Consider the following 17,819-nt stretch of genomic DNA (forward strand, 5'->3'; position numbering starts at 1 on the left):
AGCAAAATAAAAATAAACATGTGTTTTTAAAAAGTGGGGAGTAGCAGATCTGGGTCTAGCAGAAAAGACCCAGGGCTCAACCTCCCCTGATAATGCCCCTAGCGATTGCAGATTATTATAAATAATAATTAATGCAGTTTATAGCAAGCAAAAAAGACGGGTCTCTGCCCTGAGATGTTTAGAACAGAAAAATAAGATGAAGTCTTTCTTCTGGTTGACCCAATTCGTTTTAGAGGAAAAGACTCTAAAGCCCATCCCAAGCCTAGTTACTCCAAAGCAATCCTCACGAAATTCAGTGGGCTTTCTCCCACCCAAGCGTGTTTAGGATTGCAGTCTTCATCCTGGAGGAAGAACATGCTTTCTTGGAAGTAACTATCATAGGAGGTTCCCAAAGGGGGCACAAGGCTGCAGCAAGTTTTTCTGAGTAAATGAACACTTACAGAGAAAGAGAGAAAGAAAGAAAGAAAGAAAGAAAGAAAGAAAGAAAGAAAGAAAGAAAGAAAGAAAGAAAGAAAGAAAGAAAGAAAGAAAGAAAGAAAGAAAGAAAGAAAGAAAGAAAGAAAGAAAGAAAGGGTGGAGAGCAATTTCTGGTTTCACCAGCCCATGTATCTCCACCCCGAGCAGAGAGTGAGTCTGCTACAGGCTGCTGGTGCTTGGGAGAAAAAGGCTCCCAAGCATGCAAGAGAAGAGGTGAGGGAGCCCTGGGATCAGTGAGGGAAAGAAGCGGAAGGGGGGATAGAGAAGGGGGAGGGAGAGAAATACCAATGTTTCTCACGCAAAATAAAAATAAATAAACAGACAAAGAAATCAAAGGGGGAGGGGAGAAAGGGGAGGGAAGTCAAGGACAGGGAGAGAGGATGCCTCTAAATGCAGGGGGGGGGAAGGTGGGACGCTATCCTGGGTGAGCTGGAGCTGGAAAAGAGGCAGCGCCCGATGTGTCATCCTCTTATTGCCTGCACTTGGAATGCCACTGCTCCCCGGCCACAGCTGCTCATCAGCTCTAGAGCAGCTAGAACTCCCTAAAACCCTCAAAGCCGGGGCATTTGCCAGCCAGCCAACTCACCTCCTACTTGCTCCAATTTGCTCCACGCCACGGAAGAAGCCTGGGTTCGGTTCTCATTGGGCCTCAGGGGCAGCCAATGAGAATGAGAGGTGGTGCTAGGGAAGGCAAATGGAGTCCTTCCCCTGAGGTGTGCACGTCTGCATGCAAAGGAGAGAGAGAGAGAGAGGAGGCAAAGCAGATAGAAGAAGCAAGGGGAAAATTGGCGTCTGCATGACTGGCTCCTCGCTCCTGGGAGTCCACAATAGCCGGAGATTAAACAACATGGGGGCAATTCTGGCCGGAGGTGAGAAAAGCAGGGGCGGGGCCGGAGTCTCCGGCTATTTGCCGGAGACCTGGCATCGCTACTATAATATCCTTTTTGAGATGAGGTGACCAGAACTGTATGCAGTATTCCAAATGCGGCCGCACCATAGATTTATACAACGGCATTATGATATCGGCTGTTTTATTTTCAGTACCTTTCCTAATTATCCCTAGTATGGAATTTGCCTTTTTCACAGCTGCCACACACTGGGTCGACATTTTCATCATGCTGTCCACTACAACCCCGAGGTCTCTCTCCTGGTCGGTCACCGCCAGTTCAGACCCCATGAGCGTATATGTGAAATTCAGATTTTTTGCTCCAATATGCATAATTTTACACTTGTTTATATTGAATTGCATTTGCCATTTTTCCGCCCATTCACTGAGCATCCAGCTCAGTCTTGCCTACACGGACTGGCAGTGTCTCCCCAGGGTTGTAGGCTAATCCTGCTTGGAGATGCCACAGGAGATTGAACCTGGGACTTTCTTGCATGAAAGCAGAGGCCCTGCGACTGATCGGTGGCCCTTCCTTTTTTTTCCCCTTGCAGGGTTCCTGGATGAAAAAAGCTGGTTGTCCATGGTGTGGTAATCTGCCCCAAGGAATGTGTTAGCCTTTAAGGCAAGGTTCGCCAGCCTGGTGCCTTGCAGATGTTGTAGCGGGGTGGCCACCAACTTGGGTGGCTATAAAATAGGATATTTATTTGTTGTTGTTGTGTGCCTTCAAGTCAATTACGACTTACGGCAACCCTATGAATCAGTGACCTCCAAGAGCATTTATTTATTCATTAGATTTATATCCCGCCCTTCCTCCCAGTAGGAGAATTAGACAAATTCATGGAGGAAAAGTCTGTCAATGGCTACTAGCCATGATGGCTATGCTCTGTCTCCATAGGCATTGTGCTCCTGAAAACCAGTTGCCAGACGCCGCAGAAGGGGAGAATGGCCTTGGGCTCAGGTCCTGCTAGGGGGCTTTCCATGGGCAACTGGTTGGCCACTGTGAGAACAGGATGCTGGGCCACATGGGCCACTGGCCCAATCCAGGAGGGCTGTTCTGACATTCTTATGTTGTTGTTGTTGTTGTTGTTGTGTGCCTTCAAGTCAATTACAACTTATGGCGACCCTATGAATCAACAGTCCCAGTTGCAGTCCCAGCGCTTGAGAATGAAATAAGGCAACAATTATAAATGTCCCTTCAAGTAGCACAAGCCGGAGTCGTACACTTGACAAGCCATCAAACTAAGTCATACTTGTGTATGACTGCACAACAGGTCTCCTGTTGTCCTGAGAGCATGAGCTGGCAATGACAGAAAGCAACCCTGACACTAGATGCCTTTCTGGGGAGGCTGGTGAACATATATTCACATCTGACTTGGGTGACAAATGGGTGACTCCAAACAAAATAGACATTGGATGTATAACTGCAGACAGTGGATCAAACTTTGTGAAATGTATACGGGCCACTGGATTTCAACACGTGCGGTGTATAGTCCAGTGTCTAAACCTGGTGGTGCAGACAGAGCTGAAAAAGAGTTCAAACTGTATCCAAGAGGTGATCACCTTGGCATGATCCGTTACAAACCATTTCAGAAGTTCACGTACTGTGATGGAAGCCATTTGCGCTATCCAAATTCGTCAGAAGATTCCAAAGCACAAGTTCATTTCTGATGTGGCCACTAGGTGGAACAGCACTCTGCACATGTTTGGAAGGCTGATTGAACAGAAGTGTGCCATCAGTGCGTATATTCAGGAATGGAACAGTGACACTCAGCTGTCTGCTAAGCCAGAGCACTGGTTACTAATTGAGAACCTAGTTGAAATCCTTCAGATTTTTGATGAGAGCACTATAATGCTTGGCTCTGAAAAAGCCACCTTGGACAGATCATCCCAACACTTGTCATAATTGAAGGAGGTATAACTGACTTTCTGAATTGTCTCAGGAACGGTAACACTAGGACATCAAATGATGCCGCCATTCGTTTTGCAGACTGCTTGCTGCAGGAGATGAAAAGAAACTGTCATATTGCAACAGTACGGTCCGATATTAAATACCTGACAGCAGCATTGCTTGAGCCGCGTTTCAGGGACGGAGTAAGGAAAAACGTACTTCAGAAGTGCTCTGGCTCCCCTAACGCAAAAGTTCACCGCTGTCAAGAAGTACCTTCAGCAGAGAACAAAGCATGTGATCCGCAATAAAGGCAACTGACCAGGTGTTTTGCCAACCTATAGTGACGTGCCCGACACTACAAACAGATATATACGTTCAGAAGAAGCGGAGTGTTACCAGCGCATCTCTGAGTTGTTTAGAAGGTTTGGTGTAACTGGTAATGGACAACTTGACAAGTCCAGTAGGAACCAAGGTGAACATGCTACATCGGTTGCCTCCAAAGAAATTGAAGGTTATTTGTCTGAAAATATTCACCCAATGTACCACAAACTAGACAGTGATCCCATGCGCTACTGGGAGCGAAAAAAGGCAGAATGGCCCTTCCTCACTGAAGTGGCCATTTGGCACATCTCTGCCCCACCGTCAAGTGTCACATCTGGTAACAGTCGCCGAGCTCAGAACCAGACTTAAGCCAAAGAATGCATCTAGCCTTGCATTCATCCATTCAAATCGGCGATGGATACCCAAGAACTATGTCCTGCCACCACAAAATAAGTCTGATGAGGCAGGGGTGTGCATGAAAGATTACTGCTCCTGTGATGAGACTGACAGTGAAGAAGAAGTTGAGGATACTCGTGAATCAGATGAGTAGTTTCTGGCACAGGGAGTCTAATGCTCATGTTCAGGTGCCCTGCCTACATTTCATAAAAGACTAGGCAACGTGCGTGTAGAACAATGCACAGCAGTAATTTAACTGCATGTGAATAAAATTCAGAAATTATTATTTTTTATTAATTATACAGCCACAAGAGTGGCTATATACTATAGTCAGTGGGGATTTTTCACATTCCGCAATGTTAAATGGAAAATATCCCCCCATGCCATTCTGAGGCTTCCCATATGTTACCAAATTCTTCCAAGCTACACAAGAAGTGGATTGGACTGTGGAAGACCAACCCAAATTGTGTTTGCATTTTGACCACTTTGTAGGGCAGTACAATATCTCAGAGAGGAGGTCAGGTCTCCTGCTTCCTTAGTGCATTCACTACAGCTGCCCAATTTCCCTGCTTTTTAAAGTTTGGTAGAAATATCTGTGGGCAATAGGTACATTCTTAAACTGCAAGGTTTTTTGCCTATTAGTGAATATGAATATAGCTAATGATAAGTGCACGTTTTCACTTATTTTAGAGATTTGTATTCATCTTCCTTTAGTTTTATACATTTCCTTTTTTGAAAAAGATGCAATCAAAACATAAGCTAACATTGTTAATGTCACATCATACTAATACATGTGTGATTTAGAACACCGTCAACCTTCACTTCAGTAGACATGAGATAGTTTCCCCATCTGTTGGCAATGAAGGAGCAATATGCTATTCAGGGTTTTTCCCCTCACATTCCTCACAGTACATATTCAGTTTGCTGCTTTATTATTTTTGCATAAGTTGTTCGACTGCTGTATGTGTTACGTCATTGCCTTGCACAATTTTAATTCCACTTGTGTTCATGATTTAGGAAGGGGTTTGCGTCGGAATCCCCTGCTAGGACTGAACTTGCTCAAAAGGACTTTCCCTCCAAGCATGTCCCCTTACATCTCAAAGTCTGCTCCAGAGGAACCTTGGAACAGATCTAGGGGCTGCGCGGGGGGAGAGGGAAGTCCCATTGTGCAAGCAGAAATCCTTGCACTGATGGGATGCATTCCATAGCACTACTTCGGATACAACTCAATGTGTCCCCCCGCCCCATAATCTAAGACAGCCTTTCCCAAACTTTGGGTGCCCAGAGGTTGCTGGACTACAGTTCCCATAACTCCTGACCGTTGGCCTTGCTAGCTGGGGCTGATGGGAGTTGTAGTCCAGCAATCTCTGGGGACCCAAATGTTGGGAAAGGCTGATCTAAGAAAATGCTTTGATAAAAGTTGCTGCCTGGTGTCCCTGATCTGTGAGATAAAATCATACTGCACTCTGTATAAAAATCAAATGTTTTAGCTTTGCATCTAGCTAAATGGTAAGACGTTTTATTTTTGCCAAGGCTATTTGCCACTGCTCGCTGTACCCAGAATTCAAGATCAAAAGTTTGGCCGTTTTCCATTTTGGGGAGCAAGAGAACATTTCGTCTCATCGCTAGGAACCAAACCCTACTGAACCATGGCTCTCTCAAGATGTTTCCAAAATCCATTCCTTGCCGCCAGGAGCAGAGGTAATCAACTTTTTTCTCCTTCGCCTCGGTCTTTTTTTTGCCCATCCTAAATGCTTTACATTTGCAATGTTTTTCGGAACAACGTGAAAACCTGAAAAATCTGGTTTGCCGGAGGCTGTGTGTCTTCCCAGCATGAGAAGAAATCCTTTCCAACGACCTTCAACTTACTAAAAAGACTGTTTGACGCTCTCCTGTGCAATGTTAGTTCGCTGGACTTGGATTAAGGGCTTTGGGAAAGGCTGCAGCTCCCACACATTCAGAGACCACAGAAAGTGGAGTGCCCATCGGGAAGGAGGCGGTGGGGGCGGGGAAATGGAATGGAGCATCCTGGGAAAGGGCATGGCAGGCCACCTGAGAAGGAGCACAACATATCGCAGCCTTTTGTTGGGGGTTTCACTTTATGCAATCAAGTCTTTAAAAGCAGTATCAATATGTATAGTGAATAATCATTCCAACTGCTGGTCATGTTTTCAACCCATGCAGACTTCAGTGTTGTTAGTCACCAGTATTAGCTGCTCTGGAGTAGGACGACTCAGGTGTGCATTGCTGAAGTGATATTCTTAAAGTCTGCATCTGTGTTGGAATTGCTTTTTAATTTTTTTTTTAAAAAACCTTTTTTAACAATACATTTTAACCCTTTTTTAACCCTCCTGATGGCATTGCTCTCAGCTTCGACACTCTCAACCCCACTCACCACGTTAAGTCGTGCATCCTAGAGGAGAGTGAGGGGAATTCTCCTAACAACACTCAAGCACCCTTAACAGTCCCTGGTGTTCTTTGGGGGAAGTCATGGCTAGTAAGTTATATCTCAATGCTTTAAAAGTACAGTGCAGATGTGGCACTGGGCTGTCATCTGTGATTGCCAACAAGCACCCGCTTCGCAATAGTGTTTAAAGCTCTTCCCAGCAGACCCTCTCAAGGTCAGTGGAGCAGGCCCTCTAGATAGTTTCAGTTCCCCTCAGAAGTTCGGGGGGTGATGGGCTGGGAGAGGGTATTATTGATGGCTGTGGAATTCCCTTCCCACAGAGATGTGCTTGGCAGTGTCATGACGCCATTTTCTTTGCATGCAGAACATCCACCTTTTCCCCCTGGCCAATGACACGTGAGATGCGTCGTGTTCAAGACCTACCCAGTTTTCTTGACTGCAATTTGCTTTATCTGATACTAATATTGTGTTTTTCAACTATCACAACCCGCTCTGGGACCTCGAGGTAAAGATCAGGCATGAAATCCAAACAGCTATGAAATCTCACAAAAGATTGCAGGTTATGGCATCAGTATTAAGGGACCAGGCTCTTGCAATTTATTAAGAACACCCCATGATATTAAGAACATATTCTTAATGTGAGCTGATGGGGGGGGGGAGGTCCCTGTTTGTTTTACTCGTTTTGCCCCTTAATAAACTTGCAATTAAAAATCAATTAAAATACTCCCTTATTAAAGATAGTGAGTTGTATGCGCATTTTTTCCCTTCTATGTTAAAATGACAGGATAACTTTTAAAAAATGAAAGTCTGAGGGGCCCAGCTTGGCAGCAATGCCAGCTTTGTTGGGAGCACCCGTGAGGGACTTTCCAGCTCGACCGGGATGTTAATTCCAAGGGGGCAAAAGGAGGAAAAGAAAGTGTGTGTGTGTGGGTCCCCACTTTTATGACTGTTTCTAAGGAAGGATATCCCGCATACGCCCTGGCGAACACACCCAAGATTATCAAGCACTTGACAAAAGCAAAAGTGCTTTCTCAGCAATAACTAATATTTCTTTTAACTATTTTTTATTTTTCATATATCCACATCTCCATACATCAGGCCGAGGAACCCATAGATCTATACACACAAAGAAACACACTTTCCTTATCAACGGGGGCTGTGGAAACTCCATCTGTGCCTCCAGGCTTCCCTTGTAAATCACCTTCACACCCTGCAGGGTCGCCTTTCCTGCCCCCCAGCCTCTTGCTGCCTTTATAGCCGTCTATGATCAGGGCAACCACATTTATGAGATGCTCAAAAGCCAACATAGGCTCAGACCAAAACCATTTTCTGAGAACTGGTCTTAGAGGATTTTCCTTCTGTTTGCAAACTATACATCTAACGCAGTATCATGCCACTTTTAAACGGTCATGGCTCCCCCCCCCAAATCCTGGGAACTGTAGCTTGTTAAGGGTGCCGAGAGTGGTCAGGTGACCCCTCCCACAATTCCCCTCACAGAACTACAATTTCCAGAGAGGTTTGACCATCAATCCCTCTTCTTCCCAAGGAACTCTGAGAATTGTAGCTCATTGGTAAATAGAGCCAGTGTGGTGTAGTGGTTAAGATGTTGCACTATGACCTGGGAGACCAGGATTCGAATCCCCACACAGCCATGAAGCTCACTGGGTGACCTTGGGCCAGTCACTGCCTCTCAGCCTCAGAGGAAGGCAATGGTAAACCCCCTCTGTATACCACTTACCATGAAAACCCTATTCATAGGGTCGCCCATAAGTCGCACTCGACTTGAAGGTAGTCCGTTTCCATTTTTCACAACTGTCAGCACCCTTAACAAACTACAGTTCCCAGGAATCTTTGGGGGGAAATCCTGACTGTTTAAAGTGGCACAATACTGCTTTAGATGTATAGAGCATATGGGGCACTATTTCCTTATTATGTTTCTGTAATAAAGTCTTTCAGCTATACAGAGAGATACAAAGGATCTCCCCAGAGTGAGATAAGTCCATGTTAGTTAGATATATTTATGGTATATATATATATTCTTGAATTCTAAGTACTGGCCTCATTGTTACCTTCTAAGTTAGAACCTCAAATTTCCTACAGCACATACGTGAGAATATACTCATTTTAAGCATTACTCTGTCTCCAGAAATACATGCGTTCACTAGTCAAACCATGACTCGCTACCATTTTCAAACTGCAAGACCTGTGGGTCAGATGGCACAAACCCCGCGCCATGGGCCAAAATAGAACTCATACTTCATCAACTTTGCCACCGCTGAAATCTCAGGAACATTTCCAGAACTCTTGAGATTTTTTGTAAGCTCAGCTCCATGAGATCCTTTGGAAACGAAGGGACCAGAAATGTGTATGGCATTCCAAAGGGTCTATCTTGCAAAGGGAGGCAGGGAGATCCCCTTTCGTACAACTGGACTGCTCACCCGATGATCAGCTGTGGTTTCTGGACCTAGCTGAAGATGCTTGCTCAGTAGCTTCCGACAGCTAAAAATAATTTTCTTTGCTGAGTCAAATCATACTACACAGGCTCAGGTTGAGGGCTAGGAGAACTTAATGCAGACAACAAAGGAAAAACTAGCCTGCAGTTCTGCAGCTGACGAAAGGAGGAGACTTGATGGGGCGGCGAGTGGATACTGCTGGCGTTGTGGCACAATTAGCATAGCCTGAGCACAACCGGCAGAGCCTGGATCTATTCCCCGCCCCTCTCTGGTCTGGGAAAGAGCACAGGGTAAAACAGTATGAAGAAATGGCAGACTCTATTCAAATGCTGATGGACTGGAGAACAGCCCATAGAATGACAAGGTTTCCTTTCTTCATAGGGGGTTTACCCACAGATTTAATCCTGGTAGTAGTAGGACTCCCCCTGCCACTGGAGACAAGGTAACCTCAAAAGAGCCTGTTTACAACATTGTTATTAGCTTGTATCCTGCCCTTCCTCCCAAGGGAGCCTGTTCTGTAAGACAAGTGCAGAGAACCTTTTGCTCTCCAGTTGTGGCTGAACTTCCACTCCTATCATCCCTGGCCGCTGGCCATGCTCGCTGAGGCTGGTGGGTGTTGTAGTTCCTGGAGAGCCAAATCTTCCTCACACCCGATATGTTGGCTCCGACTGCAGTTTGGCCCGTCCTGACACATTCTGTCTTTTCCAGGACACTTTGCATGAGAGTATAAGTTACTGCAACATTTCAAGCATTTGAACATAAGAAGTCTGCTGGATAAGGCCCATCTCGTCCAGCTTCCTGTTCTCACAGTGGCCAACCACATGCCCATGGGAAGCCTGCAAACAGGATCTGAGCGCGAGAGCACTCTCCCCTCCTGTGGCTTCTGACAACTGGTTTTCAGAAGCATACTGCCTCTGACTATGGAAGCAGAGCATAGCCATCACGGCTAGTAGCCACTGATAGCCTTATCTTCCATGAATTGGTCTAATCCTCTTTTAAATCCATCCAAGTTGGTGGCCATCACTGCCTCTTGTGGGAGTGAGTTCCATAGTTTAACTATGTGCTGTATGAAGAAGTACTTTCATCTGTTCTGAATCTTCCAATGTACAGCTTCATCGGACATCCACAAGTTCTAGTGTTATGAGAGGGAGAAAAACTTTTCTCTATCCATTTTCTCCCTGCCATGCATAATTTTATACACTTCTATCATGTCACCTCTTACTTATACCTCTTACACATTTGCGTGTGTAGATTCTCTGCTTTGTAGTAGGGTTTGTTTGGTTAGGAAAACCTCTAGTCTAATTCATTTATTACTACAGATATATACTCCACCTTTCAGTACACAAACTCCCCAAGGCAGCTTTTACAAATAACATCAAAACACGTTTTTTAAAACCACAATAACATAAACATATCACAGGTTATCAGGATACTTCTACAGACGGCAGCTGGTGGTTGATGGCCCTCTGGGAAGTGAGGGCACAGCAGAAGTTGGCCCTGAGGTGGTCTTCACCTGGCTCACTCTCTGTCTCCTGGGGTCCTTCCTACAGCACAGGATGTGGTAGAAGTTCATGGTAGCATGTGATTTTTTTTTTACATGACATTGCTGGATGTAAATAAATTGACATTAAGATCTGGGCACCTCCTTCAAGTTCCTTCTCCACTACAAACATTTCTAGTGTTCAAAGTCTCTTCTGTAGTGAATTCTTTACCTTGTGAAACAACCATTTCCACATTGAGTTTTGAAATGACTTATTTCCTTGAGTGGATTCTATGATAAGTGAAGCTGATGCTCTGACTGAAGATCTTTCCACATACTGAGCATTTGCATCAGGGGTGGGAAACATTTTCCAGCCAGAGGGCCATATCCCTTCCCGGGCAGGTTTCTGGCAGTGATGACATGGGGCCAGAGGCAAAAGCAACCAGAGCAACAGATGGTTTCACTTCGTTGTGGGTTCTCTGATGATAACTAAGGCTATTACTATGACTGAAGGTCCTTTCACACTCTGAGCATTTATATGGTTTCTCTCCTGTGTGTATTCTTTCATGTCTAGTAAGGGTTGTCCACTGACTGAAGCTCTTTCCACACTTTGAACATTCGTATGGTTTCTCTCCTGTGTGGGTTCTTTGATGGCTTGTAACATGGATCTTCTGGCTGAAGGTTTTTCCGCACTCTAAACATTTATACGGTTTCTCTCCTGTATGGATTCTGAGGTGTATAGCAAGGGTTTGGCTACAACTGAAGCTCTTTCCACACTCTGAGCACTTATACGGTCTCTCTCCTGTGTGGGTTCTTTGATGATGAGTAAGACCAGTGCTGTAAGTGAAGCTCTTTCCACACTCTGAGCATGTAAATGGTTTCTCTCCTGTGTGGGTCCTTTGATGGTTTATAACATGTATCTTCTGGCTGAAGCTCTTACCACACTCTGGACATTTATACGGTTTCTCTCCTGTATGGATTCTGTGGTGCAAAGCAAGGGTTTGGCTACAGTTGAAGCTCTTTCCACACTCTGAACATTTGTATGGTTTCTCCCCAGTGTGGGTTCTTCGATGATAAGTAAGGCCAGTGCTATGACTGAAACTTTTTCCACATTCTGAGCACGTAAATGGTTTCTCTCCTGTGTGGGTCCTTTGATGGTCTGTAACGTGTGTCTTCCGCTTGAAGCTCTTCCCACACTCTGAACACCGATACGGTTTTTCAACAGTATGGAATGTCTGATGATAAAGGAGGTCATCGCTGTGGCAAAAGCTCTCTTCAGGGACGTAACATTCATATGGTTTCTCACCTATGTGGATTCTTTGATGATAAGCAAGGCTGCTGCTCTGACTGAAGCTCTTTCCGCATTCCGAGCATTTGAATGGCTGCTCTGCTTTTTGCACTCTTCTAGGTGTGCTAAGGCTTGATATTTCAGTTGGGATAGTTGCACACGCAGGAAGTTTCTTTCTTTCGTTTCCTGTGTCACATTCTTCTTCCATTGGGATTGCATAGAAGTCAACGTCTTCACAAGCAAAAGATGCCTCCCTCCATTTCTGTTGTGTCTCAGGCTTCCTCCCCTGCTGTTCCTGCTCTTTCTCGCTCTCCCTTCCATAACCTGAAATAACAAAGAGGGGAACCTGATCAGGGAGGAACAAACCCAACTAATTTTTGTGTGAAAAGAGAAAACAAACAAACGGTAGAGAGAAGGCAGATTCTACCATATGTTAAATAGCTTCTGTTGATTGGCATTAACTGGCAATTAATGTTATGTACCAGAACTGTCACTAGAAGCTAAAATGATGAAACTGAGGTTATCATACTTTGGACACATCATGAGAAGACATGATTCACTAGGAAAGACAATAATGCTGGGGAAAAACAGAAGGGAGTAGAAAAAGAGGAAGGCCACACAAGAGATGGATTGATTCCATCAAGGAAGCCACAGACCTGAATTTACAAGATCTAAACAGGGTGGTTCATGACAGATGCTCCTGGAGGTCACTGATTCATAGGGTCACCATAAATCGAAATCAACTTGAAGGCACATAACAACAAAGTGTACTTCTCAAACTTTTTTCTCCCATGGACTGCTTGAAAATTGTTGAGGGTCTTGGCGGACCACTTAATGATTTTTTCTGCCTGTTGTAGCAACTGTAAAGTGCTGTGCTAGATGCTGTATGATTCTTAATTGTTATTTCATTATTTTATTTCTTATATTGTATTTTATTGTATTACAATTTGTGTTCCATGGAATTCAAATTGTAAGTCTTCTTCACAGACACGGCATACACCACTTGAATTGAAGCTCATGGACCACTGATGGTCCATGGACCACAGTTTGGGAACCCTCTGAATACAGCAACGACGGGGAACATCTGCAGCTCTCAAGATGTTGTTGGACTCGAACTCTCATAATCCTTGGCGGTTGGCTGCACTGGCTGGGGCTGATGGGAGTTGGAGTCCAACATCTGGAGGGCCACAAGTACCCCGCCCCAGTTATAAAGTTCTGGATGCTTTGTGTGCATGATGTTACATATTTAATTCCCAGCATTTCCAGCTGAAGAAGCTTAAACTGCATGGGATGGGAAGATGGCTGACAAGAGACCTTCAAGGCCAAGTCAGCCTAGAATAGACAAGACTGGGCAAGACATACCAGTGACAAAGTCACATGCTGGTATATTGAGTGAGCCTCTTCATATAGGCTTCATATGTGCGTTTCCCCCACAGTTTGGACAAACAATTCAGAGTTATATCCTGTTGTTTATTGGCAGTTTCCCCTGACGAATCTCTCAATAATCAAGTTGGTGATGAAGAAATATCTACCAAAAAACCCTCATTGCTAGGCATGCCTGACAAAAGGTCCCCACCACAGAATTAAGGAGCAACCTTCTGGTCTCATTTCATCCTCATAACCCTCCAGAAGTGGACCATCCAGTCTAATATCCTGTTCCCACAGTCGCCAACCAGATACTTATGGATGGGACATTAGGCCATATTCAACTAATTTGTTTTGCTAGTGGAAGCACTAACTCTTCTCCTCCCGCGGTCTCCCAAAATCTGTTCCAGAGGATCCGGAAAAACCCCGTGAGGGGAGCAGAGGGGAGATAGTTCCATCGGGCGGGCAGAAATGCTTGCTCTGACAGAATAATCTCATAGAATAGTAGAGTTGGAAGGGGCCTGTAAGGCCATCGAGTCCAACCCCTCACTCAATGCAGGAATCCAACATAAAGCAGTGCTATGTTGAATACAAACCATGGTTAGGAAAGTTTGGGGGGTGGGGGAGCTCTAGATCTTTTGCACCTGGGCCCAGGAACTGTATCCAACTGAGCAGAGCCACTGGAATTAACGGAGCTTATGTTAGCCACGTCAATCACTTTCAATGGGTCTGACTCGGAGTATGACAAACGTTGGACACATCCCCCTTATCTTAATTAAAAAAACAAAATTAAAGTCTGCTTAAACTTTATTTATAGGGCATTCCTCTCCCCGGCATGCCTGTTGGATGGCCAGAACCTTCTGGCCTCCCCTTGGCTTTCCCAGTAGACTTTGGGGACCTGGTCAACCTCCTCTTAGTCCCATCATGCTTGATCTTTCCTCCGTCTTCCTTTTTGACTCCCCCAAGTTGCTTAGGGACTCGTGTCAATTAAACTGACTAGTTCTATGGAGAGAAAGTGGAAGAAACCGAAGTGGCTGAGAGGAGGGAGGGGGACTTATTGTCACATAAGGAGAGGGAGGGAGATAGGGATCCAGCTTGCTGTAACGGAGGTCAAAGTGGAACAAGGTACCTCAGAATGTAAATGACACAAGTTACGCCCAAGCAAAGGTGGAGCGGAGAGAAAGAGGAAAACGAGGAGACTGTAATTAACCCATTTCCCCCTTTCGCTTTCATTTTCCTAAACTTGCTTTGCAGTCCGCCTCTGCTTGAGCCAAAGCTGTGTCATTTACATTCTGATTTTATCCTGTTCCACTAGATGAAGAATTGCAGCAATTCCACCGTCCAGGATCTATCAGGCAAAGCAAAGAGGGATCCTTACCTAGAGAGGCCAGATTCCAGTAATTCTCCGCCATGACTTCCCTGTGCAGGTCCCTCTGGCCTGGATCCAGCAAAGCCCACTCCTCCTCTGTGAAATACACGGCCACCTCTTCAAAGGTCACCAGATCCTGGAAGAAGAAAAAGAAAATAGTTCCTGCTCACAGGTAATGTAACAATTCATTTTTTTAAAAAAAGAAAGCAAAGGCAAGTTGGCTGGAGGTTCTCCAGAGCTTCTTCATGAAACTGAGAGCCTTCAGAGTGGGCATCTTCAAAAGAGAAAGAAGCAGATACTCTGTGTGACCCCTCCGAGGGAGGAGCAGGGGATGGCCTTCAGAGTGGTGGCTCCCTATTTATGGAATGTTTTCCTCAGGGAGGCATGTCGGACTCCATCTCCCAGGTAACAACATTCTTTTTCACCCAGGCATTTGGACCTTAATTTTTTGCTTATCCTTTAGTGGGGATCTGCTCTTTCATTCATTCATTCATTCATTCATTCATTCATTCATTCATTCATTCATGTATATCCCGCCCTTCTTCCCAGGAAGAGCCCAGGGTGGCAAACAAAAACATGAAAAACACTCTAAAACATCTTAAAAACAGACTTTAAAATATATTAAAACAAAACATCTTTAAAAACACATTAAAAGAAAGCATCTTTAAAAACATTAAAAAAAAAAAGCTTTAAAAACATCTTGAAAAGCAGTTCCAACACAGACTGGGATAAGGTCTCTACTTAAAAGGCTTGTTGAAAGAGGAAGGTCTTCAGTAGGTGCCAAAAAGATAACAGAGATGCCACCTGTCTAATATTTAAGGGGAGGGAATTCCAAAGTGCTGGTGCCACAACACTAAAGGTCCACTTCCTATCTATAGTATTTGGTGCATTTTTTGGTTACTTTGTTTCTGGTTTCACACTTGTTTTCAATGTTTGCTTTTGTAAATCACTTTGCGCTCACCTTTCTGAAAAAAGATCATCATCACCTCCACTACCACTACTACTACCTCTTCTTCACCAGGAAGAGCTGCAGGGCATGGTCACCTGGGCTGTCCCCATCTCAGTTCTCCAATGATTATTGTCCTACCTGATTTGGTGACGGCACAGCAACCATTTCTGCTCCAGCATAATAAGGAAAAGGCCTAGAAGCCATCTCTCCTGTACTTCCACCGCCTATGAGGGAGAGAAAAGGGAACAGGGAGGTATTTGACATCAGGCCTGTAGCTCGGTGGCTAGAACATCTGCTTCATATGCAGAAGGTGCCAGGTTCAATCCCCAACAGCATCACCAAGTAGGACTGGGCAAAGACAGTAAAAAGCTAGAAAAAAGGCAAATGCTGTACTAGGCTGCATTAACAGAAGTATAGTTTCCAAATCGTATGAAGTACTAGTTTCCCTCTGTTCAGCACTGGTTAGGCCTCATCTTGAATACTGCTTCCAGTTCTGGTCTCTGCACTTCAAGAAGGATGCAGACAAACTGGAACAGGTTCAGAGGAGGGCAACAAAGATGATCCGGGGACTCTTCAAGTATATGAAAGGTTGTCACATAGAGGAGGGCCGGGATCTCTTCTCAATGGTCCCAGAGTGCAGGACATGGAATAATCGGCTCAAGTTGCAGGAAGGCAGATTTCAAATGAACATCAGGAAAAACTTCCTAACTGTTAGAGCCATACAACAATGGAACCAATTACCTAGAGAGGTAGTGGGCTCTCCGACACTGGAGGCATTCAAGAGGCAGCTGGACAGCCATCTGTCAGGAATGCTTTGATTTGGATTCCTGCATTGAGCAGGGGATTGGACTTGATGGCCCTATAGGCCCCTTCCAACTCTACCATTCTATGATTCTGTGATTTCAGAGATGCTCAAGAAAGAGACCAATGCTATTCCTTATTCGTTCTTACCCAGCGAGGTGTCAGCCAACTGGGGGGTCTCCATAAACGGTGGCGTCAGTCCAGTGTCCATCGCAGCTCCCTCTCCCTCAGTGGCCACTTCTGCTAACAGTCCCTGAAAAGCAGAGATATTTGTAGAGCTGGAAGAAGTTCAGAAAAGGGCAACCAAAATGGGCTGGAGCAACGCCACTGTGAGGAAAGGTTGCAGCTTTTGAGGCTCTTACGTTTAGAGGAAAGGTGGGTGAAAGGGGGCATGACAGAAGTGCATAAACTCAGGCATGGCATGGCAAATGTGGACAGAGAAACGGTTTCCTCCCTCTCTCGTAGTCAGAATTCGTGGACACTCAACGCAGCTGAATATGGAAAATTCAGGGCAGACAAAAAGTACTTCTTCATAGAGCGCATGCTTAAAACTGTGGAATTTTGATGGATTCCCTTTGGGGAAGGGGCGTAGTTCAGTGGTACAGCACTTGCTTTCCATGAAGACGGTCCCAGGTATGATGCCTACCATCTCTGGATAGGGCTGAGGATATCTCCTGCCTGAAACACTGGAGAGGCCCTGTGTGACACCCTTCCCTGGCTCTCCCTGTCAGGTTCCTACCTGCTCGTGGTTACTGCCTGTCACTAGGCACCACCAGGGACTCCACCAGTCCGGACTGTCCTTTTTTATGGTTTCACTCCCCGCTCTAGCACAGATCTCAACAGATCCCCCTGCTAGGCAGCACCACCAGTCACGTCCTATAACCAGTCTTCCCAGAGACTGCCTGAGTCTCTCTATCAGGTTACCTCTGTGACTGAGTGCTTAAGCTGTCCCACTCCCTTTGTATCAATGCAGATAATTCTGGTTTGCTCTGAATACTTGTGGTGTTATATTCTCCCCTTCGCCGCTGCCACCATTTGTTAACCTTCAGCCTTGGTATTTACCTTACCCTCCCTTCTGGTCTGTGAAACCCCAGCCAAGGATCAGGTCTTTGGTAAACCAAAAGTATTTATTAAATAACAAAGATAACAAGATTACTTTAAAAGGCACTTAAGCATATGGTGTCATCTATTCCTGAGGTACTGGTCTTAGTATTAATCTGAACTCCACACTCTCCTCTCATAAACCTCCAAACACCCAGCTCCAAACACCTCTCAAACACCTCTAAAACCCACCAACGTCCACCCTCCACCTCACATCCACACTCCACCTCACCATGTATCTCCTATACAAACAGCACTTACCATATATACACTAATAGAGGAACATCACATTCCCCCCCCTTAAAACAACGGCAAAGTATTATTCCTGTTCCAGGATTTATACGTCGCGTTAACAATATAACAAGTCTCTATGGGGAAAATGTCTTTTTTTGGTTCCTTCGTCTGGGTCACGTCACTGCAGTCCTGGCCACTTGCCTGGAAAGTCCATCGGCCAGTACATTGTCCTTGCCTTTTATGAACTGGAAGTCCACTTGATAGTCTTGTAGGGCCCAGGACCACCTCTGCAGCATAGTGTTATGGTTTTTCATAGTCTGCAACCATAACAAGGCCCGATGATCCGTTGTTACCATGAATCTTCGTCCCCACACGTATGGGCGCAACTTGTTCAGTCCCCACAC

At 45.2% G+C, this 17,819-nt stretch overlaps 1 protein-coding gene across 2 annotated transcripts in view; it reads right to left on the reverse strand.

Moving 5' to 3' along the window:
- Positions 1-7,459: 7,459 nt before the first annotated feature.
- Positions 7,460-17,819, reverse strand: part of LOC133381658 (zinc finger protein 436-like) — a 28,615-nt gene continuing 18,255 nt past the window's right edge. For both annotated transcript variants that reach the window (XM_061621011.1, XM_061621012.1), the window contains exons 3-6: positions 16,231-16,333; positions 15,418-15,503; positions 14,340-14,466; positions 7,460-11,920 (exon numbers count right to left, since the gene is read on the reverse strand). In XM_061621011.1, the coding sequence (XP_061476995.1) occupies positions 10,659-11,920; positions 14,340-14,466; positions 15,418-15,503; positions 16,231-16,333 (1,578 nt within the window). In that variant the 3' untranslated portion in view covers positions 7,460-10,658. The remainder of the gene's footprint in view (positions 11,921-14,339; positions 14,467-15,417; positions 15,504-16,230; positions 16,334-17,819) is intronic.

The sequence above is a fragment of the Rhineura floridana genome, chromosome 3, assembly GCF_030035675.1.
Source record: "Rhineura floridana isolate rRhiFlo1 chromosome 3, rRhiFlo1.hap2, whole genome shotgun sequence".
Lineage (NCBI taxonomy): Eukaryota > Metazoa > Chordata > Lepidosauria > Squamata > Rhineuridae > Rhineura > Rhineura floridana.